Below are 26,811 nucleotides of genomic sequence, written 5' to 3' on the forward strand. Positions count from 1 at the left end.
TTACTCCTGGCGCAAGCATGTACCCGTGTAAGAGCCAGATACCTCCTAAGATGGAGTACTCTGACCATATCTGAGGAGATGCCACTCCGAATACTTACTTATGCCTTGATAAAATAAGCTTCAAAATCTAGTGGGAAGGTGCCATCTTCTCTCACAAGCACACATTTTCTTACAGAAAAGACACTGCTAGTCTTTATCTGCTCTGTTGATTTCACCTGACACATCACATAAGCACTTATCCTCGAGTGGCCTTTGGGATTTAATAAGCGGTGATCATTAGTACAAAAAATTGCGATCTGATCGACACTATTTCCTCTTGAACTAATATAAATGGGGTTTTAAAGTAAGCAATGACGCATTTCCTTCTGGAGCGTTGGAAAGATTCAAAGTTGAGACTGTGAGGGGGAGAAGGGTGAAGATATTAAAGCAAAAACTTTTCAGAAAAAATTAGTTATTAATACTTAAAGAACCTTCATAATTTATTGGAACAACGTTTAAAAGTGATGCTTGAAAGGTTCATTGGAATGTATTGTCGAAAGTCGAAGTTAAATTCTCAACACTTGTTTGCTTGTATTATGCAAACCCAATCTAGACAGGAAGCGCTACAGGCCAACCAAATAAAACGGCAAACACCTACAGGTAACAAGGAACCGGAATTTCCTTCTTTCATAAGTTTGTGGTGATTGAATTGCAAAGTGATTCCTACGAGCGCTAAAAAAGCAAATGGCTATAATTGCTCACACTTCTTTCCTTCTGCGCTTCGCTGGAATTCGCTTTCCCTCTCATTTCCTAAAGCTGAAAACTTTTAACATTAAGATGTTAAATCAAACAATTTTCAACCAATGGAAATCTTTCCAAACCTCAAAAAAGTAACACCTATATGCGAATGCAGTAATCCAGTGTGTAATTCTACAAGCCAATAAAGCAGTTACTTGATGAAAAGAAAATCAGTGTCTTTCCTAGACACCACGAAACCGGCCTCGACTCTCCAAACGCCCATCCCAGAAGACTGGGATGACGGACACTGAAATGCCTTTACGTCTGATGATCTATCTACAATGAACACATGCCATCCAGAAAATAAGCTCTCTAACACACACCCACACACGCGCGCGCGCATGAACTTTGACACGAACTTTGTCTATTTCCTATTCAAAAACTTTAAGACTTCTCAACAAACTTTGGTCCTTCGAAGTATATTTTACATTTCTGTGAGGTTTTTCATGTATACGAGGTATCTTCAATAAGTTTGTAGACATTTTTCGTATGGGCCCTTTTATTGATAGTACACACATGAAACTCTTGTCTCCTCCGATTGCAATGCACTTGTACCGATCCAACAAATTCCGGAAGGTTCCATGGAAGTCCTCTTATGTGAATGTGTCCTCAGTTTTCTCATAACGACAGCCTCTGAGGGTTTCCTTAAGCTTAAGACGTCTTGACTATAGGGAGGGTGAGGAACTGTCTTTACATCTTCGTCGTGACAACGTCGTTCTTTCTGATATTCTCTAAGCATCCTTGGAACAAATTTCGCGCAAATCTTCCGCATCTTCAGTTCCTTGCGAATAATTGTGTGTACAGTTCCTACACTAATATCAAATTGTGCATGTATTGCTTCTTTAGACACGCAACCCTCTTTATATTTTATTTATGCATGAAATTCTTTACTTGGTATTCTTACTTCCTTACACCTCCTACACCTCTCATCATCCCTCACAGACTCCCTGCCTTCTTTGAATTTCTTATGCCACTCAAAAACTGATGCTCGATTCAGGCAAAAAGCAGTCTGACACATTCCATACGTGTTGCAATATTTTGGACTTGAATATTTTGCTCTGTGGAACTGTCTACTGCAAACAAGTCACCTCTCAAAACTTGTTTAGAACAACGAACCATCGGAAACTGTGCTGTCTACTGCAAACAAGTCATCTCTCAAAACTTGTTTAGAACAACAAACCATCGGAAACTGTTCTGTCTACTGCAAACAAGTCATCTCTCAAGACTTGTTTAGAACAACGAACCGTCGGAAACTGTTCTGTCTACTGCAAACAAGTCATCTCTCAAAACTTGTTTAGAACAACAAACCATCGGAAACTGTTCTGTCTACTGCAAACAAGTCATCTCTCAAAACTTGTTTAGAACAACAAACCATCGGAAACTGTTCTGTCTACTGCAAACAAGTTACCTCTCAAGACTTGTTTAAAACAACGAACCATCTGAAACTTTTATGAAACTAAACATGGTTTACACTTCTAGAATACGTTTCTGTAATATTTTTTCAAGTTCAAAACAGAATTTTATAGCATATTGTTCCTTTTAAAGTGTCCTCACGACAAGATTGCATTTTTGAAATTTACCAGTTGTGACAATCAGGCTGTATCAAGGTTTATTCCAATTCCTGCTGTAGCTGTTCATTTGAATCTGAAATCATAAAAATTGGTCAGTCGCCTTATAATATATATAGCAATAACATACTGGATTTTCAAGATTCTACGACAATTTTAAATGCCTTTACAAAAGAAAATAAAAACTGAAAACAAATTGAAGATACCTCGTAAATATGATTTGTTAGTTAATTTATGTTTTCTTATCTCATTAAAATAAATCATGTTGTTACGTTAGCACTTGCCAACTGGTGACCCATTCATGTTTTTATTTATCTTTTAATTCACCAATTTATCTTTCTGTTTATAATTAATGATGCCGTTTTAGCATTTTCTAAAGACATCAGCAAAAAATACACTACATGTAACGAAGAGTAGCACTACTAACTGGTAAGCACAAGAAAAATATCTTCAATTTAAGGAATTAAATTAACTTGGAAAAACCATTTACCACCTGCTTCTTGTTTATATATCTATGATGATTGCAACGTCTTGTCAGACGAGTGCCACTCCCTCAGACATTTAAAATCCATGAGCCCAAATACCTGAGGGAGTATCTATACAAAGATGATGTTACAGAGTCTTAGCTTTGTACGACAGCTAAGTCTCTCTCTCGTTGTTTTTATCCTTCAGGGAGACTAGCCGCCCTCCTCACCAAACAAGTCTGGTGGGGGAACCAGTTTAGTCGCCGGTGACCCGACCATGAGGCAGGTAGTACTGGGTTACATGGTACCAGTAGCATATGACATGACCTGACATATATATGTATATATCTATACATACATACATGATGACTGTATTTCTTTTTCAAAAAAAAAATACAAACAAATTATATATCTATAATATAAAGCTGAATGTGTGTGTGTGTCTTCACGAATAGGCTCCTATATGGCTGACTATTTAAAAAAAATTGATTACATATAATGATAGAAGATGTATCGAGACACAGGAATGGGTATGTTTGATCTGGCAGAACAGTGGTCCATTAAAATTGTGGGGTCTGCGTTCGCGCCTGGTCCACAAAGTATGGAAATAAAAAATTTAACAATAAAAAAAACGTTTACAAGTGTTTTTGATATAGATGTACATAAGAATACTTTGATAAGTATGTTTTAACTTAAATATTAAAATTGTGGGGTCTGCGTTCGCGCTTGGCCTCCATAGAATGGAAATAGGCACAAACTTTAATAAAGACTTTTCATATCGAGCTGCGTAAGTATACTTTGATAATTATGTTTCAGTTTGACGAAATATGTTATAATAAAATTATGGGGTGTTCGTTCGCGCCTGACCTTCATAGAATGGAAATATGTCACAAAGTTTAACAAGTTTTTTTTTTTTTAATATAGATCCACAGAATATTGTAATAAGTGTTTCAGTGTGAACAGGTATGGTATAATAAATTATGGGGTTTATCTATTTTATTTTTACTTTCATCATATTTTGCTTTGGTTTTGATACCCCCAAATTCAACCCAAATTTACGACCCTTCCTTTTCATAACCTATCATACTTTCATAAATCAGAATCCATTTTCTGTAGGCTGTTTTTGAACCCAGTCAACAACGGGTACTTTTGCTAGTATATATATATATATATATATATATATATATATATATATATATATATATAGTGTGTGTGTGTGTGTTGTATAAAATGGCTTTCTATCGATGCATCCCATTATCATCAGGAGCGATTGTTGTTATTGTCGCTTACTTTTCTTTGAGACTTGGTGTATTTATATTTTTTATTGGTTATAAAGGTGGGTGTGGGATGATTAGGGGCGACTGTTCTTATTTTTAATTTCGATTTTCTTATTTTATTTAGTTTCTTGTTAATTATTGAATACTGTTAGTACATTTGTCCTGGTGTTAAATGAGATCCAGTTAAAAATCGGACGTACTGATACAAAACGCTTGAGAAGAATATCGCCGAACAAGAGCGTTTGAGCGCCATTTTATACAACAGGCCAGCTGAAATAAAAAAAAAAAGGACAGCTCGCCCAATGGAAAAGATATCTAGAAAAATCGGAAAAAGGAATAACTCTATTAATACTGCTACTGTGTCGAGTTTGGGTGAATTAAGACTTTTTCATGGTCCGCGTGCATATTGTAACGTCATATATGTGCTAAGGGATGGACAAGTACAATTATCAAATCGCTATGCAAAAACAAACATATGGATCCGACTTATGCAACTTTGATAAAAAACATAAAAAGAGATTGGAAAAGGTAAAAAAGAAAAAAAACTCTGCTCTTTTTAATGACAATGCGGGAGTGCCTCAGGGGTCTATCCTTGGACCTCTATTGTTCTTAATACTTATTAATGACCTCCCCGACAAAACTGCCTCTGAGATGGGTATATATGCTGATGACACCACGCTCTATAGCAGGCATGACAAGAAAGCAAATGAACACATAACTAAAGAAATGGTAAAAACACTAGAAGATGACCTCCAATCTGTAGTGGAATGGGGACAAAATGGATGGTCACATTCAATGCTGCCAAGACTAAACTGGTTTCCTTCAATAATTACAAGAAACCTTCTCTACCACCAATAGCCATGGCCAGTGACTCCAAGTCTGAGAGTACATCTTTCAAACTGGTTGGCCTAACGTTCACAGGAAACATGAGTTGGTACAATTATATTGAAAACATTGCCAGGGCCGCTGCGAAAAAGGTAGGCTCTCTCTATCGTGCTAGAAAACTACTGACAGCTGAAAGTATCCTGTACCTCTATAAGGCCACCATTCGCCCATGTATGGAGCATTGTTGTCACATTTGGGCTGGTGTATCTGCTGCTAGTCTCTCGCTCCTAGACAAGGTTCAAAAGAGAATCGCCAATCTGATAGGCCCTGAACTGGCATCTAAGCTTCAGCCTCTGTCCCATCGACGAAACGTTGCATCCCTCTGCCTGTTCTACAAGTATTTTAATGGTGAGTGCTCTGACGAACTGCAGACACTTGCACCCCCACAACGTAGACACCCTCAACAAACCCGACACGCAGCTAAACCCCACCCCCACACAGTAGAGATCCCTAGATGTAAAAGATCTTTCTACTCCAGTAGTTTCTTCCCCAGAACCGCTAGACTCTGAAATTCCATTCCAGGTCCCTGCTTCCCTAACTGTACTGATATGCAGAAGTTTAAGTGTAACGTGAACCGACATCTTGCTGCCCAAATCCCAACATAGTGCTCCAGTAGTTACTGCCCCTGATAGTAGCCTTCTACACCTAAGTGGCAATTTGCCTTGTTTGGGGTGAAAATGTAATACAAAAAATTTCTTTATAAATTATCAAATCGTATACTTACATAACTTAAAATTCCCATAATCGTTCCAATGTTCCGAAGAAGAGATGACTTGAATCGAAGTGTATAATACTGCAACAAATAATTAATCAAAACACATTATGTTTTAAACATTAAATAATCAGTTTTCACATTAGGTTAACTTTATTATTTGTTCTTTACTATTAATAGTTTAGAGTCAAGGATTAGACCAACTGGATTAATTAGGTTTCAAAGACTCCAGAAATAAGCCAATATGAAAAGGACGAATTCAGCAAGTCAAGTACGATATTTATAGATGACAGGGACATACCGATAGTGATGATGAGGGAGAGAAGATATACATATATATTACAGTTCGTTTAACACATATTAGAGGAGAGGTTGATATGATGCAGAGTTCTTAACACAGAGGAGGGAGAGATACATAATCTTCAAAGGGTTACACCATGTTTATTATAAGATAATCGTAAAGATTTTCGTGATGAATGACGACACAAGACAAAAGTTACAACATAATGATGACTTCTTTATTCATCTGATCGGCCGGTCGATGACGTCAGAAATTAAATTGGTATGGCTACATTGCTTTACTCCTCTCCCCTCGACTCCAAGGGGCTCTGACTACAACTCATCAACTGACCAACTGACTGCCAGTTGACTGCCCAACTCTCTGACTCTCCTGACTAACTAACTCTTACATGCTATATTGAGAATCTCCTCCGTCTGTGACGTAAAAAGCGTGTTTACCAACGTGACTAATTTCACGTGGCTTTACATATGTTTGTCCAACACACTTTTGACAAACAAAAGCATCTTCAATTCTAATCTAACCTATTCTAAACAATATAATTTAATTTGCATGTTTCATTCTTTTAGCAGACATTTTTAATATTCCGATTTCTAAACGAATGGACAATCAACTCTTTTTTCCGATATAAACAATTTTTGACTATTCTAATAGAATTTAACAATAGACTAAATTTCTACATTCCATTTCTTAACCTTCCCTACAGGGTTCAATTCTAGGTTCATCCTAATCTCATTTTCACTTATCTAATATTCTTCTTATTTACGTGGAAACGGGACAGCCCTTTTCCATGTAACAGTAATTCCTGATGATGTTTCGTTTTTCTTATGGGACTAGCAGAGGTGTCCAGCGTTGCCCGGGTGTTTAGAGGTATGTGTATTGGGGAGGGAATTAAAACGGAAACTGAAAATAAGCGAAGTAATAACCCTGTTTAAATATAAAATAAAAAAACGATGTTAAACCTCTTTTAAAAAAATCGGAAAGACAAAAACAAAACAAAAAAAAGCGAAGATGGGGAGGGAAAAAACGACGTGTAAGCGAACGACATTAAAGATTCTTTTAAAAAATCCGAAAAACAAAAACAAAAAATACAGCGAATTTGATGGAAAAAAAAAAACAACGTGTAAGCGAACGATGTTAAAACTTTAAAAAATCGGGGAAAAAACAGACATCATAATTGGGTCGGTTTTTATAAACTTGAAACTAATTAAAGAAGCAACCTTTTTTGCGCATGCGTATTGGGCTACCTTGTTATGATGGAACGATTTTTGCCCCTCTCTGTAGAATAGTGTCCCGTTGAGAGTGAAAAAATTAATATTTTTAGCCAAGTTTTCGATATTTGTCGTCTGAAGGTTCTAGCTTGAAAATGACACCGATCTCGTAAAAGTCCGTTGCCTGTGTGGAATGTTTTTGCGAGACATACAAACACACACACACACACACACACACACACACACACAAACACACACACATTTTTCCTTTTATATGTATAGACTAACGGGGTTCCCGGCATTGCCCGGATGTTCGTCGGTGTAAAATGAAAAAACTAAATCTAGACACGCAAATCGTAGATATTATTTTCTAGTAGGTATATAAAAGTTCTAAGACAGTAAACACCTCCCCACCAGAGAACACCCGCGGACATACAAAAATGCACGCGCCGCTTTTGCCTTTTATTTATATAGACTAGCAGGGCTACCCGGCGTTGCTTGGGACCGTATAAACAATGAAAAAACAAAAGCAGATATTGAATATATGTTTTATTCTTAGGGGAGAGGAATCTTTCATCTCTATGTATTATTTGTTTTATCTACCCTAGGACTGGTATTGTTCATGTTTTATCCCTAGTGTAGGTAATTTACAGCATGTACATGAAATTGTTTTACCTTAGGGAGAAGAGAACAGGTAATATACAACATAATGTGTCTATATTACATCCCTGGCAACGCCTAGAAACCAGCTAGAACATGTATTTCAGTCAATCTTTATTACATCTTGGGCTATGCCGGGAAACCAGCTAATCTCTATTTAGTGACTTGACCACCAAAATACCTCCCTAAGTGTGTCCTTTCTTTTGAACTTATTAGATATAGGTATCTAGAAATGTGTGTGAAATTTTGTTGAATGCATTGTTCACTATGATTTTCTTATTGTTCTACACAATATCAACTGTAGCGAAATAAAACAGTAAACTTAGTGTAGTGTTAGAATAAAGAGCAAAGGAAAAAATTAGAATCATATTCTGTAATTACAAATCTAAATTTGCTAGCGTGTACCAGTATTTGCCAGGTTGTGGAAATTTGGAATTTATAACATATGTAGTGGCCTTTTCCTAGATACCTATTTTTATAATTGTTTCAGTACATTGCTACAAAATGTGACATTTGTTGGCGTTTGTAAAAAAAATCATGAATGTGCTTATATTCCAAAAAAGAAAATATCAGTGCACAGTATTGAAAGTGTTTGAGATTCAAAAGTCTGTAACATTTCTACTAACTTCATAAGATGTCATGTGAGAAACTTAATTGAATATCAAGACATTATCTGAAGCGTTTTTATTTTGGTGTAACGTATGTGTTTACAGTGAACCTTAACTTTTAATAAACAGATTGGTATGCAATGACATAGGCTAGGAATCTTAGACAAAATATATATAAATTGGAAAAATGTGTGAACAAATGAAAAAAAAATGATCCGCTCTACTTGATGACATCAAGCACAGTAATATTTTAGTGAAGAAAATATGAAATTGATGTTCAGTGATTAGTTTGGATGAATGAGAAAATGTAATTGTATGATGCATAAAAAATAACTCATTTGCTGTATTTGATATTAAGCAGCAAAAAAATAGTGATTTGAATATTTAGGAAAACATCAAATCAGATTATGTAAAAAAAAAAGATGAAATTAGAAAATATATATTTTCTGTTTATGAGTTTTGCCAATTAAAATTTTGTGGCAGAAATTGGGTGATTACCATGCAATTTTATTTTGGTAAAATTCTTAAATTATTTCAATGTTTATTATAATTTCTTATTAGTGACTTGTTATCATCAAAATCCGCCCCAAAGAGTGTCCTTTCTTTTATTAGGTATCAGAATAGGTATCCAGATTTCTACTTCTATACAAATATGATATTGTAGTACAGTAAATGTCAAATTGTTTTTCAAGTATTAGTTTGTAACGTTTGTACTGACTTCATCAGATGTCATGTAAGAAACTGAATTCTATGTAAGAAGACTTTATCTGAAGTGTTTTTATTTTGGTATATCATGTGTGATTACACTGTAGTAATTGCGCTGAAAGCATGTTAATTACAAATGACAAAAGTTAAATCAATTTCTGATTCAGCTACACAATATAAACTAAAGGAAATCAAATTTGCAAAATAAAAGCAATATGTAGTTATGGGTTAGTTTGGAGTTAGAATAAAAAGCCAACAAAACAGTTAGTTTGTATTGTGTAGATTGGTCATTTCTGATAGTATTGAGAGTCGTCAATGAAAATCTTAATTTCTGACAAAATACTGAATGTTTCTTGGATACCCATTCGTAAAAAGTACCTTTTTTGGAAAAAAAAAAAAAAAAACACTCCCCGGATCACCTTCACCACCTTAAAAAAAAACAACTTTATTCTTCAAAAAATGTGCACATTGTTAGTGTAAAAAACAGATTCGCACCACTTGATGAAATCAAGCATAGTAATATTTTAGTAAAGAAAATATGAAATTGATTTTCAATAATTAGTTTGAATGAATATCAGAAAATGTAATTGTTTGATGCATAAGAAAGAACTCATCTGCTGAATTTGATATTAAGCAGCAAAATATTTCAAAACATAAAAGTGTGAAACATAACATGAATACTCTCCATTGTCACTTGAAAACATTGGTCTTGGTAGGCAGTTTATTAGATGCTCAAATAGTGGTCTTGGTATGGTGTGCTTAATATTATTGTATGCAAAATGTAAAAACACAAAAGAGGGTACAATCAATATTGAAAAAGTAACATCTGTCACAGAAAATAGTAATTTATAAATATCAAAAGAAATATTATTCTGTACTTAAAATGTTAAACTTACTGTTAACAATAATTTAAAATGGTGATCAGGATGAGTCCAACAACTTAGTCCTTGAGCTTTCTTATTGGTCATAGTAAAAAGAAATTGTAGTCTTTCAAGTTTGTTGGTCGCATTGGGATTCTTGGAATGTATCAACAGATTCCTGCATATGAATCTTTGTTAATTCCACACAATACAAAATATATATACAAAACAAAGTAAAGCAAAGTATAGGGTTAGTTGTGTCCTCTAATTATCAACCAAGTATATGTATTGATAAAAAGATAAAAGCAATTGAAATGTTTATTACAATGTATCAATATTAAATTTTTATCATGAACAACAAATCGAAATAATGATAGATATTTTGTGCTTATACGAAACTGGAATCAAGGATTGTCACCTGTGATTTTATATATGTCAATAGTGCATGCCACTACAAATGATATTAGCCAAATTAAGTTTTGTTTATTTCACCCATTATAAAATATATACACAAAATGCAGTAAACAAAGTTTAGGTTTAGTTAATGATAAGTTTAGGTTCGAGAAATAAGCAAAGAAAAGAAAAAAAGATACATTTGTTTATAGTGTGTAAATTGTAAGTTTGTAAATATTTAAAACTATCCACACTGGTATGTGGAAATTCTAGATACCTATTGTTATAAAGTTCCAATTCATGTTTGATATATCACTCTACATGTTCCCTGTTGCACCCCAAAGATGTAAATGATTATCGAAAAAGTGAAATGAAACAGTATTTGAAATAAAATAGAAACAAATGCTGATGTTTACTATATAAAACACTGTGTTCAATGGAATTGAGCCTTATACAATATTGGTGGAATAAAAAAATCCATTTTTTTAATTCAATTTAAGAAATGAGCAAAAATTTGATATTTAAAATATTTGGCATGAAGAAAAAGAAATATAAGATAAAAGGTGATAAAGCAGTAAGAATCATATGCTGAATTCAATTAAAAACAAATATGATTGTCAAAGAAATATCATGAAAATTTTGTAAGTGAAAAAAATTATTTTTTGATATATTTGGTTTCGAAGTATTAAGAAACATGTACAACTTCATTTTAAAGACAAAACGAAAACTGTACTAATGATAATGACAATGGTGAAAGGAAATTGGAAAAAAATGTATCAGAGGTAAAATGTTGGTCACATATACGTTTGTGTGGTATGCATGAAACACGTGTAGAAAATTATATTTTCTGATGCTGAAAGTAAGAAGAGAAACATTGTTAAAAAATGATCTAAAAGGCAATAGTAAAATCCTCATTTTTAGTGTGGGATATGTTGTTTGTTTCAATTGAGAAAGGAAACTTTAATTTATACAATTTGATGTTATAGATCACAAGTTTTATTACAATAAACATTGTGTTCTTTAATTATCAACCAAGTATATTTATTGATAAAAAGAGAATGTAATGGACATGTTTATTATAATTTATCAATATTAAATTGTTATCATGAAAAACCAATGGAAAGCGTGAATGTTATTTGGTGTTTTTAAAAAACAGCTACCAATGATTGTAACCAGTGATATTTGTGTATGCTAACAGTGCAAATGTGGTGGTGAAATGAATTTTTGTTTATTCTTCACAATATAAAATATATACACAAAACTAAAACATAATTTACGGTTAGTTAATGATAAGTTTAGGTTAGAGAATTAAGCAAAATTATAGATACCTATTGTTATAAAGCACCAATTCATGTTTGGTATATCAATCTACATGTTCCTTGTAGCACCCCAGAGGGGTAAATGAGTGTCAACAAAATGAAATAAAACATAGTATTTGAAATAAAATGAAAAAGTGCTTGAAAAGTGAAATATGCTGATGTTTACTATCTAAAACATTGCGTTCAATGCAATTGAAACTTATACTATATTGGTGGACTAAGAATTAAAGAAATAAAATTTAAGAAATTAGCAAAAAATTGATATATAAAATATTTGGCATGAAGAAAAACAAATATAAGACAAAAGGGGAAAAAGCAGTAACAATCATGTGCTGAAGTTCATTGAAAATAGATCGTTTGTCAAAGAAATATAATGAAAATTCTCAGAGTGAAAAAAAAATGGGATTTTTACAAATCTGGTTTCCAAGTAATAGGAAACATGTACAGCTTCATTTTAACGACAAAATGTAAACTGTAGTAATGGTAATGAGAATGTTGAAGGAAATTGGCAAAAAATTGTTAGTCAAATGTTGATCAAATATTATAAGTTTGTGTGATATGCATGAAACGTTTAGAATATGATCTGCTCTCATGCTGAAAGCAAGTAGAGAAACATTGTGAAAAAATGATGTAAAGCTAAGCTAAGCAAACGACCAGTGAATGGAAATGTTTATTATAATGTATCAAGATGAACATATTATCATGAAAAAGCAAATCGAAATAGTGATAGTTATTTGGTGCTTATACGAAACAGGTATCAAGTATTGTCACCAGTGATTTTATTGATGTTAACAGTGCATGTCACTAAAAATAAGGATGGTAGCGAAATTAAGTTTTGTTAATTCTACCCAATATAAAATATATACGCAAAACAAAGTAAACAAAGTTACGGGTTAGTTAATGATAAGTTTAGGTTCGAGAAATAAGCAAAGGAAAAGAAAAAAAGGTACATGTGTTTATATTGTGTAAAATGTTAGTCTGTAAATATTTCAAACTATCAACACTGGTATGTGTAAATCCTAGATACCTATTGTCATAAAGTACCACTTCTTGTTTGATATATCACTTTACATGTTCCCTGCAGCATCCCAGAGAGTTAAATGAGTGTCCACAAAATGAAATAAAACATAGTACTGGAAATAAAATAAAATAAGAATATGTCTGAAAAGAAATAAATGCTGTTTACTATATAAAAAGTTGTTTTCAAGTGTCAAATGGAATTGAATCTTATACAATGTTGGTGGATTATGAAATTGCATGAATGAAATAACATTGGAGAAATAAGAAAAAAGTTTATATATACAATATTTACAAATGTAAGATAAAAGGTGAAGAAGGGCCAAATCCGAGATCTATAAATCGTAAATTTTCAAAGTGAAAACAGTTTTTTTTTTTTTTTTTAGATCTGCTTTCCAAGTAATAGTAACCATGTACAGCTTCATTTTAAATGAAAACTGTACTAATGATAATGTTCATGGTGAAAGGAAATTGGAAAAAAATTAAAAATGTCAGAGGTAAAATGTTTGTGTGGTATGCATGAAACACGTGTAGAAAATGATCTCATGCTGAAAGTAAGAGAAACATAGCTAAAAAATTATGTAAACGCAATAGTAAAATCCTCATTTTTAGGAACATAGTGTGGGGTATGTTGTTTGTTTCAATTGAGAAAGGAAAGTTTAATTTTTAGAATTGGATGTTATAGATCACAAGTTTTATTACAATAAACATTGTGTTCTCTAATTATCAACCAAGTATATTTATTGATAAAAAAAGAAAAGTAATGGACATGTTTATTATAATTTATCAATATTAAATTGTTATCATGAAAAACCAATGGAAAGCGTGTTGGTTATTTCGTGTTCATAAGAAAAAACATCATGGGTTGTCACCAGTGATTTTATGTATGCTAACATTTCGCTGCAAATGTGGTAGCTAAATGTCTTTTTGGTTATTCTACACAAAATAAAATATATACACAAAACAAAGTAAAAGAAATGTCAGGGTTAGTTAATGATAAGCTTAGTACCAAGAAATAAGCACAGAATAAGGAAAAGAAAGATACATTTGTTGATATTGTGTCGATTGGTGAATTTGTTGGTTCATTTTGTTTTATGACATATCAACACTATATCAGGTTATTTCATGCCCAATCTAGTGACATTTTTTTTTCCTAGAATATATTTGTTTATTTAATGTTGGTTTCTATTTAACTCATAATTGGGACCCTAACAGGTACTACTACTCCAGATCAGAGTGGACCTGGTAGCAATAGCAATTAAATGGTGGCTTCACACTTCACAAAGCCCCATGTTTGGATACAGTTTATGGTCATATCCAGGACCTGGTGAATTTGTAAATAATTGAAACGATCAACACTGGCGAGTTAGAATTCTACATACCTATTGTTATAAAGTACCAATTTATGTTTTACATATCACTCCACAACGTTGCTGCAGAATCCAGACAGTTGAAAGAGTCTCAAGAAACTGAAAAGCTATTTAGTACTCTTAAATAAAATAACATGCATAAAGAAATCCTAATATAAGACAATAGATGAAAAAGCAATAAAAATTTTGTGTGGAATCAAGTGAAAACAGTTTCTTTGTCAAAGAAATTGCATGAAGATTCTCAGAGACTTTTCCTTCCTCGTTCCCTTCCCTTTTGGTGGACGGAAACTTTCACAGTGGCTCAGAAGGTGGGCTGAGCACACTTCCTACAAAGGTGGGATGGGTAAATTTCTTTTTCATTTGGTTGCCTGGAGGACAGGCTTAGGCGCCCCCCCCCCAAAAAAAGGGTTGGAGCCAGGGAACTTCTCCTCCCAGAAGGGGGAGGGGGCCCGGGAAGGCTTCTCTTCCCATATTTTTTGTTTTGTGTAAGGTTGATCTCTTTCCAAAGGGAGTAAGAGGATATCCCTCTCTTAGGAGGAGACCGAAGGCTCCCTGGGCCTCCCATCCTCCTTCTGAGAAAAGTTCCCCGGCTTCCACATTCATTGCTCAGCCCGCCGTCCAGGCAATCAGAGTCTGATTGTCTGCCGTATATAAAAAGGCGATTTTAGCTTGTCAGGCGGTATGCTCTGCGTAGACCATTTTTCTTCCACCTGTTGACCTTCCCTCCCTGTCATACAATACGCTTAAACAGGATATTTTAATTTATGCAGATTCCATATAGACTTTTAGTTTCCCAGGGTGTATACCCTCCGTTGACCATTTATGTTTAAGAGTTTTCCTTGCCCCTTCTCTGCCCCAGAATGGGAAGGGAGCTCTTTCCCACTGTATGGGGGGGGGCGGCTTTCTTTTATGGTTATGTGGGGAGCCTTACCTTTACCCCCCTTAAGGTGGTAGGTCTTTTTTGTAAAATTGTTAGTCAAATGTTGATCAAATATTATAAGTTTTTGTGATATGCATGAAACATGTGCAGAATATGATCTGCTCTCATGCTGAAAGCAAGTAGAGAAACATTGTGAAAAAATGATGTAAACCTAAGCTAAGCAAACGACCAGTCAATGGAAATGTTTATTATAATGTATCAACAATAACACATTATCATAGTTATTTGGTGCTTATACGAAACAGGTATCAGGGATTGTCACCAGTGATTTTATTTATGTTAACAGTGCATGTCACTACAAATAATGATGGTAGCGAAATTAAGTTTTGTTTATTCTACCTAATATAAAGTATATACACAAAACAAAGTAAACATCTGCTGAATTTGATATTAAGCAGCAAAATATTTCAAAACATAAAAATGTGAAACATAACATGAATACTCTCCATTGTCACTTGAAAACATTGGTCTTGGTAGGCAGTTTATTAGATGCTCAAATAGTGGTCTTGGTATGGTGTGCTTAATATTATTGTATGCAAAATTTAAAAACACAAAAGAGGGTACAATCAATATTGAAAAAGTAACATCTGTCACAGAAAATAGTAATTTATAAATATCAAAAGGAATATTATTCTGTACTTAAAATGTTAAACTTACTGTTAACAATAATTTAAAATGGTGATCAGGATGAGTCCAACAACTTAGTCCTTGAGCTTTCTTATTGGTCATAGTAAAAAGAAATTGTAGTCTTTCAAGTTTGTTGGTCGCATTGGGATTCTTGGAATGTATCAACAGATTCCTGCATATGAATCTTTGTTAATTTCACACAATACAAAATATATATACAAAACAAAGTAAAGCAAAGTATAGGGTTAGTTGTGTCCTCTAATTATCAACCAACTATTGCTAAAAAGAGAAAAGCACTGGAAATGTTTCTTATAATGTATCAATATTGAATTGTTCTCATGAAACACAAATCGAAATAGTGATAGTTATTTGGCGCTTATAAGAAACAGGTATCAGGGATTTTGGTGTATCAGATGTTTTTACAGTGAACTTAACTTTCAAGAAACAAATTGGTATGCAATGACATAGGCTAAGAATCTTAGACAAAATATATTCAAATGAAAAAAAATGTTGAACACTTATAACTTTGTATGGACTCTCAAAAACATTTGTAAAAAATGTGTAAACAAATGTAAAAAAAAATGATCCGCTCTACTTGATGACATCAAGCATAGTAATATTTTAGTGAAGAAAATATGAAATTGATGTTCAGTGATTAGTTTGGATGAATGAGAAAATGTAATTGTTTGATGCATAAAAATAACTCATTTGCTGTATTTAATATTAAGCAGCAAAATATAGTGATTTGAATATTTAGGAAAACATCAAACCAGATTATGTAAAAAAAAAAAGATGAAATTAGAAAATATATATTTTATGCTTATGAGTTTTGCCAATTAAAATTTTGTGGCAGAAATTGGGTGATTACCAAGTAATTTTATTTTGGTAAAATTCTTAAATTATTTCAATGTTTATTATAATTTCTTATTAGTGACTTGTTATCATCAAAATCCGCCCCAAAGAGTGTCCTTTCTTTTATTAGGTATCAGAATAGGTATCCAGATTTCTACTTCTATACAAATGTGATATTGTAGTACAGTAAATGTCAAATTGTTTTTCAAGTATTAGTTTGTAACGTTTGTACTGACTTCATCAGATGTCATGTAAGGAACTGAATTCTATTTAAGACTTTATCTGAAGTGTTTTTATTTTGGTAGATCATGTGTGATTACACTGTAGTAATTGCGCTGATAGCATGTTAACTACAAATGACAAAAGATAAATCAATTTCTGATTCAGCTACACAATATAAACTAAAGGAAATCAAATTTGCAAAATAAAAGAAAAATGTAGTTATGGGTTAGTTTGGAGTTAGAATAAAAAGCCAACAAAACAGTTAGTTTATATTGTGTAGACTGTTTAATTAACTTTGTTCATTTCTGATAGTATTGAGAGTGGTCAATGAAAATCTTAATTTCTGACAAAATACTGTAATTTTCTTGGATACCCATTCGTAAAAAGTACCTTTTTTGTGAAAAAAAAAAACACTCCCCAGATCACCTTCACCACCTAAAACACAAAAACAAAAATATCTTTATTCTTCAAATATTGTGGTTGACTGGAGGGCGGGCTGAGCACTCCCAAAAAGGTAGGAGCCGGGGAACTTCTCCTCCCAGAAAGGGGGCCCGGGAAGGCTTCCCTGTCCCCATATTTTTTTTTTTTTTGTGTAAGGTTGATCTCTTTCCGAATGGAGTAAGCGGAACCGACAGGGGGGGGTCAATCAACCATACAAAAGGATATCTATCTCTTAGTTGAAAGAGGGAAGGTCTCCCTGTCCTCCCATACCCCTTCTGAGAGAAGTTTCCCCAGCTCTCAGCTTTTGGGGGGGGGGTAGGAGGGCTTAGCCCGCCCTCAAGGCAAATAGTCTGACTGTCTGCCTTATATAAAAAGGCGATTTTAGCTGGTCAGGTGGTATGACCTGCATTGACTATTTTTCCTCCACCTGTTGACCTTCCTTAATATTTATTTTTAATAATAAACACATTTTATTTTAATATTAATATTTATTTGTAATAATAAACACATTATATTATTTTAAATATTAATATTTATTTTTAATAATAAACACATATTATTTTAAATATTAATATTTATTTATAATAATAAACACATTTTATTCTACTTTAAATATTAATATTTATTTTTAATAATAAAAACAATTTTATTTGAATATTAATATGTATTTTTAATAATAAACACATTTTTATTTTAATATTAATATTTATTTTTAATAATGAACACATTTTATTATTTTAAATATTATTATTTATTTTTAATAATAAACACATTTTATGTTATTTTTAATAATACTTATTGTTAATAATAAACACCTTTTATTATTGTAAATGTTAATATTTATTTTTAATAATAAACACTTATTTTATTTTAAATATTAATATTAATTTTTAATAATAAACACATGTTATTTTATTTTAAATATTAATATTTACTTTTAATAATAAACACATGTTATTATTTTAAATATTAATATTTATTGTTAATAATAAGCACATTTTATAATTTTAAATAGTAATATTTATATTCATTAATAAACACATTTTATTTTATATTAAATATTAATATTTATTGTTATTAATGAACACATATTTTAAATATTAATAATTATTTTTAATACTAACTCATTTTATTATTGTAAATGTTAATATTTATTTTTAATAATTATTGTTATGTAATAATAATATCTTCTTTTTTTTTTACTGTTTATGTCTAACTTTTATCGACTTTTTCTTTTTTAATAGCATATTCTTTAAATTAATAGAAAAATAATTTCCCAACTTTTAGACCCCGGTTATTTGGCTGATAGTCGATAAAAGTGATTAAAAGAGAGATAATATTAATAAATGTGCAGTAATGTATTTTATTTAAATATTCATGAACATTAACGTTGTCATATAAAAAGAAAATGCTAATAAGAAGTGTTTTTAATCAATGTAACATATTTATTCAACTCTGTCATATATTTGTTTGATGACAACTTTTTCGAATCTGTGTACAGTAAAAACGATATACTTACATAGGATTTTGAAAGCATTTAAACTGTCGAAGAGTTTTATTATAAATAAAAGAGTTTAGCTTGTTGAACTTAATGGACTTTTTTGTTGTATTTATTAACTGTTTTATTCTTTTTATCAAACAAAAATAGAATTTTTATATTGACATATTATGGACTGTTTTTCGAACATCGAAATTTTAAAATTAGTTTTATTTAAAAAAAAAAAAAAAAAGACTCGCCATTAGTGGACGGTCCAAAGACAAATATATAACAAATAAATGTTAGCAAAGGCAAGATAAGTTACTTTTCTATCCAACTGGATATATTTTTTGTGTTTTTATTCAATGTAACATATTTATTCAGCTCGAAAAACATACAGTGTTTACCGATGTATTCGAAAAATGTACATGGGGGGGGGGGGTTCGTGAATTTAAAAAAAAAAAACGATAGTCTAAAATATTATTTTCGATTTATTGGAAAGAACATAAAATTTCACATTGACCCTGAAAATATCGTAAAAATAGAATCAATAGAAAAATTTTGATAGATTTTAAAATTTAAAAAATTGTAAAATATTGAGTTCGGAAAATTCATTACTGTTTAAAAAAAAAATATTTGGGTTTGTATTACTGTACACGTAGATTCAAAAAAGTTGTCAAAAGACAAATATATAACAAATAAATGTTATCAAAGGCAACTGGATATATTTTTTGTGTTTTTATTCAATGTAACATATTTATTCAGCTCGAAAAACATACAGTGTTTACCGATGTATTCGAAAAATGTACATGGGGGGGGGGGGGTTCGTGAATTAAAAAAAAAAAACGATAGTCTAAAATATTATTTTCGATTTATTGGAAAGAACATAAAATTTCACATTGACCCTGAAAATATCGTAAAAATAGAATCAATAGAAAAATTTTGATAGATTTTAAAATTTAAAAAATTGTAGAATATTGAGTTTGGAAAATTCATTACTGTTAAAAAAAAAAAAATATTTGGGTTTGTATTACTGTACACGTAGATTCAAAAAAGTTGTCAAAAGACAAATATATAACAAATAAATGTTATCAAAGGCAACTGGATATATTTTTTGTGTTTTTATTCAATGTAACATATTTATTCAGCTCGAAAAACATACAGTGTTTACCGATGTATTCGAAAAATGTACATGGGGGGGGGTCGTGAATTAAAAAAAAAAAACGATAGTCTAAAATATTATTTTCGATTTATTGGAAAGAACATAAAATTTCACATTGACCCTGAAAATATCGTAAAAATAGAATCAATAGAAAAATTTTGATAGATTTTAAAATTTAAAAAATTGTAGAATATTGAGTTTGGAAAATTCATTACTGTTTAAAAAAAAATATCTGGGTTTGTATTACTGCACACGTAGATTCAGAAAAGTTGTCAAAAGACAAATATATAACAAATATATGTTATCAAAGGCAACTGGATATATTTTTTGTGTTTTTATTCAATGTAACATATTTATTCAGCTCGAAAAACATACAGTGTTTACCGATGTATTCGAAAAATGTACATGGGGGGGGGGGGTCGTGAATTTAAAAAAAAAAAACGATAGTCTAAAATATTATTTTCGATTTATTGGAAAGAACATAAAATTTCACATTGACCCTGAAAATATCGTAAAAATAGAATCAATAGAAAAATTTTGATAGATTTTAAAATTTAAAAAATTGTAAAATATTGAGTTCGGAAAATTCATTACTGTTTAAAAAAAAAATATTTGGGTTTGTATTACTGTACACGTAGATTCAAAAAAGTTGTCAAAAGACAAATATATAACAAATAAATGTTATCAAAGGCAACTGGATATATTTTTTGTGTTTTTATTCAATGTAACATATTTATTCAGCTCGAAAAACATACAGTGTTTACCGATGTATTCGAAAAATGTACATGGGGGGGGGTTCGTGAATTAAAAAAAAAAAACGATAGTCTAAAATATTATTTTCGATTTATTGGAAAGAACATAAAATTTCACATTGACCCTGAAAATATCGTAAAAATAGAATCAATAGAAAAATTTTGATAGATTTTAAAATTTAAAAAATTGTAGAATATTGAGTTTGGAAAATTCATTACTGTTTAAAAAAAAAAATATCTGGGTTTGTATTACTGCACACGTAGATTCAGAAAAGTTGTCAAAAGACAAATATATAACAAATAAATGTTATCAAAGGCAACTGGATATATTTTTTGTGTTTTTATTCAATGTAACATATTTATTCAGCTCGAAAAACATACAGTGTTTACCGATGTATTCGAAAAATGTACATGGGGGGGGGTCGTGAATTTAAAAAAAAAAACGATAGTCTAAAATATTATTTTCGATTTATTGGAAAGAACATAAAATTTCACATTGACCCTGAAAATATCGTAAAAATAGAATCAATAGAAAAATTTTGATAGATTTTAAAATTTAAAAAATTGTAAAATATTGAGTTCGGAAAATTCATTACTGTTTAAAAAAAAAAATATCTGGGTTTGTATTACTGCACACGTAGATTCAGAAAAGTTGTCAAAAGACAAATATATAACAAATAAATGTTATCAAAGGCAACTGGATATATTTTTTGTGTTTTTATTCAATGTAACATATTTATTCAGCTCGAAAAACATACAGTGTTTACCGATGTATTCGAAAAATGTACATGGGGGGGGTCGTGAATTTAAAAAAAAAAACGATAGTCTAAAATATTATTTTCGATTTATTGGAAAGAACATAAAATTTCACATTGACCCTGAAAATATCGTAAAAATAGAATCAATAGAAAAATTTTGATAGATTTTAAAATTTAAAAAATTGTAAAATATTGAGTTCGGAAAATTCATTACTGTTTAAAAAAAAAAATATCTGGGTTTGTATTACTGCACACGTAGATTCAGAAAAGTTGTCAAAAGACAAATATATAACAAATAAATGTTATCAAAGGCAACTGGATATATTTTTTGTGTTTTTATTCAATGTAACATATTTATTCAGCTCGAAAAACATACAGTGTTTACCGATGGGGGGGTAGGAGGGCTTAGCCCGCCCTCAAGGCAAATAGTCTGACTGTCTGCCTTATATAAAAAGGCGATTTTAGCTGGTCAGGTGGTATGACCTGCATTGACTATTTTTCCTCCACCTGTTGACCTTCCTTAATATTTATTTTTAATAATAAACACATTTTATTTTAATATTAATATTTATTTGTAATAATAAACACATTATATTATTTTAAATATTAATATTTATTTTTAATAATAAACACATATTATTTTAAATATTAATATTTATTTATAATAATAAACACATTTTATTCTACTTTAAATATTAATATTTATTTTTAATAATAAAAACAATTTTATTTGAATATTAATATGTATTTTTAATAATAAACTCATTTTTATTTTAATAATTATTTTTAATACTAACTCATTTTATTATTGTAAATGTTAATATTTATTTTTAATAATTATTGTTATTTAATAATAATATCTTCTATTTTTTTACTGTTTATGTCTAACTTTTATCGACTTTTTCTTTTTTAATAGCATATTCTTTAAATGAATAGAAAAATAATTTCCCAAATTTTAGACCCCGGTTATTTGGCTGATAGTCGATAAAAATGATTAAAAGAGAGATTCATGAACATTAACGTTGTCATATAAAAAGAAAATGCTAATAAGAAGTGTTTTTAATCAATGTAACATATTTATTCAACTCTGTCATATATTTGTTTGATGACAACTTTTTCGAATCTGTGTACAGTAAAAACGATATACTTACATAGGATTTTGAAAGCATTTAAACTGTCGAAGAGTTTTATTATAAATAAAAGAGTTTAGTTTGTTGAACTTAATGGACTTTTTTGTTGTATCTATTAACTGTTTATTCTTTTTATCAAACAAAAAGAGAATTTTTATATTGACATGTGATGGACTGTTTTTCTAACATCGAAATTTTAAAATTAGTTTTATTTAAAAAAAAAAAAAAAACTCGCCATTAGTGGACGGTCAAAAGACAAATATATAACAAATAAATGTTAGGAAAGGCAAGATAAGTTACTTTTCTATCCAACTGGATATATTTTTTGTGTTTTTATTCAATGTAACATATTTATTCAGCTCGAAAAACATACAGTGTTTACCGATGTATTCGAAAAATGCCACCAGTTGTTTACATAGCCATTTGCCGGAAGTGACGGTTTTTTTTTATATAAGTTTTATTCAAACAGGCTTTAAGTTCAAATTAATGGACTTTTTTTTGTATTTATTAACTGTTTTATTCTTTATGGACTCTTTTTCGAACATCGAAATTTTAAAATTAGTTTTATTTAAAAAAAAAAAAAAAGACGGTGTTGTTTTTTTAATTGAATTCTACACTTTTTCAACAAACTGTTACAGACATAATGGACTACCCCCCAAAAAAAAACTGCGAATAAAATATATAAAACTCGTAATTTCTGTTTTTAAAGTGGGTTGTTTATTTTCCTTATGTAATATACTTCCAAAATAAACTATTACAGTCGTTTAAAACATAATAGAAGTATTATTTTTTATTTTTTAAAAACAATGTTTACAAAATGTCTAAGCGCGTTTCTTCCGGCCGGCTGCGAATAGCATAAATAAATAACTGTTGCCAGAATTTATCGCATTTTTATTTTTTAATAGCATTTTCTTAAAACGAATAGAAAAATAATTTCCCATGAAAAAAAAAAAAGAAAATGCTATTAAATATAATAAAAATTACTGAGATAAAAATATAAAAAATACGTACGTAACATCAAAAACACACCGACTGGTTTTAAAGAGAAAGTGGGTGTAGAGAGAGAGAGAGAGAGAGAGAGAGAGAGAGAGAGGGAGGGAAGAGAAAGCGGTGTATTATGAATTTTGTTCCTTTTCGAAGCAGCACAAAAATTAAGTGTTTCCATAGTAACCAAACCGGTGCACAGTGAAGTTATGAATTAGATTCGCCACTAGTGGACGTTGACGTCACGTCACGTGACATGACTAAGTGTTTTTAAACGAATAGAAAAATAGAAAGAGGGTGATAGAGAAAGTGAGAGAGAGAGAGAGTAAGTGTGAGAGAGAGAGACGGTGTTGGTTTTACTCCTCCCCCCTTCCAGCTTAAGAGGTATGAGGTCACGTGGTAATATACAAAATGGCTAATTATTTTATATTACATAAATATTACGATATTTTTATTATCGTCTAATATTTTGAAAGGTGAATTTTTTTATTCCTGTACATTTTTTCCTGACATTTTTCGTAAAAACTCTTGTATAAATAATATTTTTAACCAGTTAATCACGAGGGAAACATTGGCATAAAGTTAAATAATAGATATAAGTAAGGCAAAGAGAAAAATGCAAAAGTATCGAAGACAAAACTTATTTACAATTGTTCGCCATTAGTGGTCGTTGACGTCACGTCACGTGACATAACTAAACGTTTTTTTTTTTTTACGTATGAATTACATTGGATCATTCAAGAATTACGTAATAAAAAGCATTACAATGACAGTTTTTTTTGGGACCCCCTTGGAGATAACTGATACGTTTACCCCTTTCTCCTCGTCAGTTTGACGTGAAATTTCGATATTTGTCATCCGGGACACGGGGCTTCGATATGATACCAAATTTATCAAGTCTGGTTGTGTGTTTCAAAAGTTTTAGCGTTACATACAAACATACAAACTCACAGACATTTGGGATTTATATATATAGACTAGCAGGGCTACCCGGCGCTGCTCGGGACCGTATAAACAATGAAAAAACAAAAGCAGATATTGAATATATGTTTTATTCTTAGGGGAGAGGAATCTTTCATCTCTATGTATTATTTGTTTTATCTACCCTAGGACTGGTATTGTTCATGTTTTATCCCTAGTGTAGGTAATTTACAGCATGTACATGAAATTGTTTTACCTTAGGGAGAAGAGAACAGGTAATATACAACATAATGTGTCTATATTACATCCCTGGCAACGCCTAGAAACCAGCTAGAACATGTATTTCAGTCAATCTTTATTACATCTTGGGCTATGCCGGGAAACCAGCTAATCTCTATTTAGTGACTTGACCACCAAAATACCTCCCTAAGTGTGTCCTTTCTTTTGAACTTATTAGATATAGGTATCTAGAAATGTGTGTGAAATTTTGTTGAATGCATTGTTCACTATGATTTTCTTATTGTTCTACACAATATCAACTGTAGCGAAATAAAACAGTAAACTTAGTGTAGTGTTAGAATAAAGAGCAAAGGAAAAAATTAGAATCATATTCTGTAATTACAAATCTAAATTTGCTAGCGTGTACCAGTATTTGCCAGGTTGTGGAAATTTGGAATTTATAACATATGTAGTGGCCTTTTCCTAGATACCTATTTTTATAATTGTTTCAGTACATTGCTACAAAATGTGACATTTGTTGGCGTTTGTAAAAAAAATCATGAATGTGCTTATATTCCAAAAAAGAAAATATCAGTGCACAGTATTGAAAGTGTTTGAGATTCAAAAATCTGTAACATTTCTACTAACTTCATAAGATGTCATGTGAGAAACTTAATTGAATATCAAGACATTATCTGAAGCGTTTTTATTTTGGTATAACGTATGTGTTTACAGTGAACCTTAACTTTTAATAAACAGATTGGTATGCAATGACATAGGCTAGGAATCTTAGACAAAATATATATAAATTGGAAAAATGTGTGAACAAATGAAAAAAAAATGATCCGCTCTACTTGATGACATCAAGCACAGTAATATTTTAGTGAAGAAAATATGAAATTGATGTTCAGTGATTAGTTTGGATGAATGAGAAAATGTAATTGTTTGATGCATAAAAAATAACTCATTTGCTGTATTTGATATTAAGCAGCAAAAAAATAGTGATTTGAATATTTAGGAAAACATCAAATCAGATTATGTAAAAAAAAAAGATGAAATTAGAAAATATATATTTTCTGTTTATGAGTTTTGCCAATTAAAATTTTGTGGCAGAAATTGGGTGATTACCATGCAATTTTATTTTGGTAAAATTCTTAAATTATTTCAATGTTTATTATAATTTCTTATTAGTGACTTGTTATCATCAAAATCCGCCCCAAAGAGTGTCCTTTCTTTTATTAGGTATCAGAATAGGTATCCAGATTTCTACTTCTATACAAATATGATATTGTAGTACAGTAAATGTCAAATTGTTTTTCAAGTATTAGTTTGTAACGTTTGTACTGACTTCATCAGATGTCATGTAAGAAACTGAATTCTATGTAAGAAGACTTTATCTGAAGTGTTTTTATTTTGGTATATCATGTGTGATTACACTGTAGTAATTGCGCTGAAAGCATGTTAATTACAAATGACAAAAGTTAAATCAATTTCTGATTCAGCTACACAATATAAATTAAAGGAAATCAAATTTGCAAAATAAAAGCAATATGTAGTTATGGGTTAGTTTGGAGTTAGAATAAAAAGCCAACAAAACAGTTAGTTTGTATTGTGTAGATTGGTCATTTCTGATAGTATTGAGAGTCGTCAATGAAAATCTTAATTTCTGACAAAATACTGAATGTTTCTTGGATACCCATTCGTAAAAAGTACCTTTTTTGGAAAAAAAAAAAAAAAAAAAAACACTCCCCGGATCACCTTCACCACCTTAAAAAAAAACAACTTTATTCTTCAAAAAATGTGCACATTGTTAGTGTAAAAAACAGATTCGCACCACTTGATGAAATCAAGCATAGTAATATTTTAGTAAAGAAAATATGAAATTGATTTTCAATAATTAGTTTGAATGAATATCAGAAAATGTAATTGTTTGATGCATAAGAAAGAACTCATCTGCTGAATTTGATATTAAGCAGCAAAATATTTCAAAACATAAAAGTGTGAAACATAACATGAATACTCTCCATTGTCACTTGAAAACATTGGTCTTGGTAGGCAGTTTATTAGATGGTGAAATAGTGGTCTTGGTATGGTGTGCTTAATATTATTGTATGCAAAATGTAAAAACACAAAAGAGGGTACAATCAATATTGAAAAAGTAACATCTGTCACAGAAAATAGTAATTTATAAATATCAAAAGA

General features: G+C 30.8%; 1 protein-coding gene across 1 annotated transcript in view; it reads right to left on the reverse strand.

Moving 5' to 3' along the window:
• The window catches only part of LOC145285856 (sodium-dependent multivitamin transporter-like), a 215,613-nt gene that overhangs the window by 93,897 nt on the left and 94,905 nt on the right, over window positions 1-26,811 (reverse strand). The window contains exon 3 of the mRNA XM_080134296.1: window positions 5,696-5,764. Within this exon, the coding sequence (XP_079990422.1) occupies window positions 5,696-5,764 (69 nt within the window). The remainder of the gene's footprint in view (window positions 1-5,695; window positions 5,765-26,811) is intronic.

This window comes from Euprymna scolopes, chromosome 10, assembly GCF_053919585.1.
Source record: "Euprymna scolopes isolate OS-2025 chromosome 10, ASM5391958v1, whole genome shotgun sequence".
Classification (NCBI taxonomy): domain Eukaryota; kingdom Metazoa; phylum Mollusca; class Cephalopoda; order Sepiida; family Sepiolidae; genus Euprymna; species Euprymna scolopes.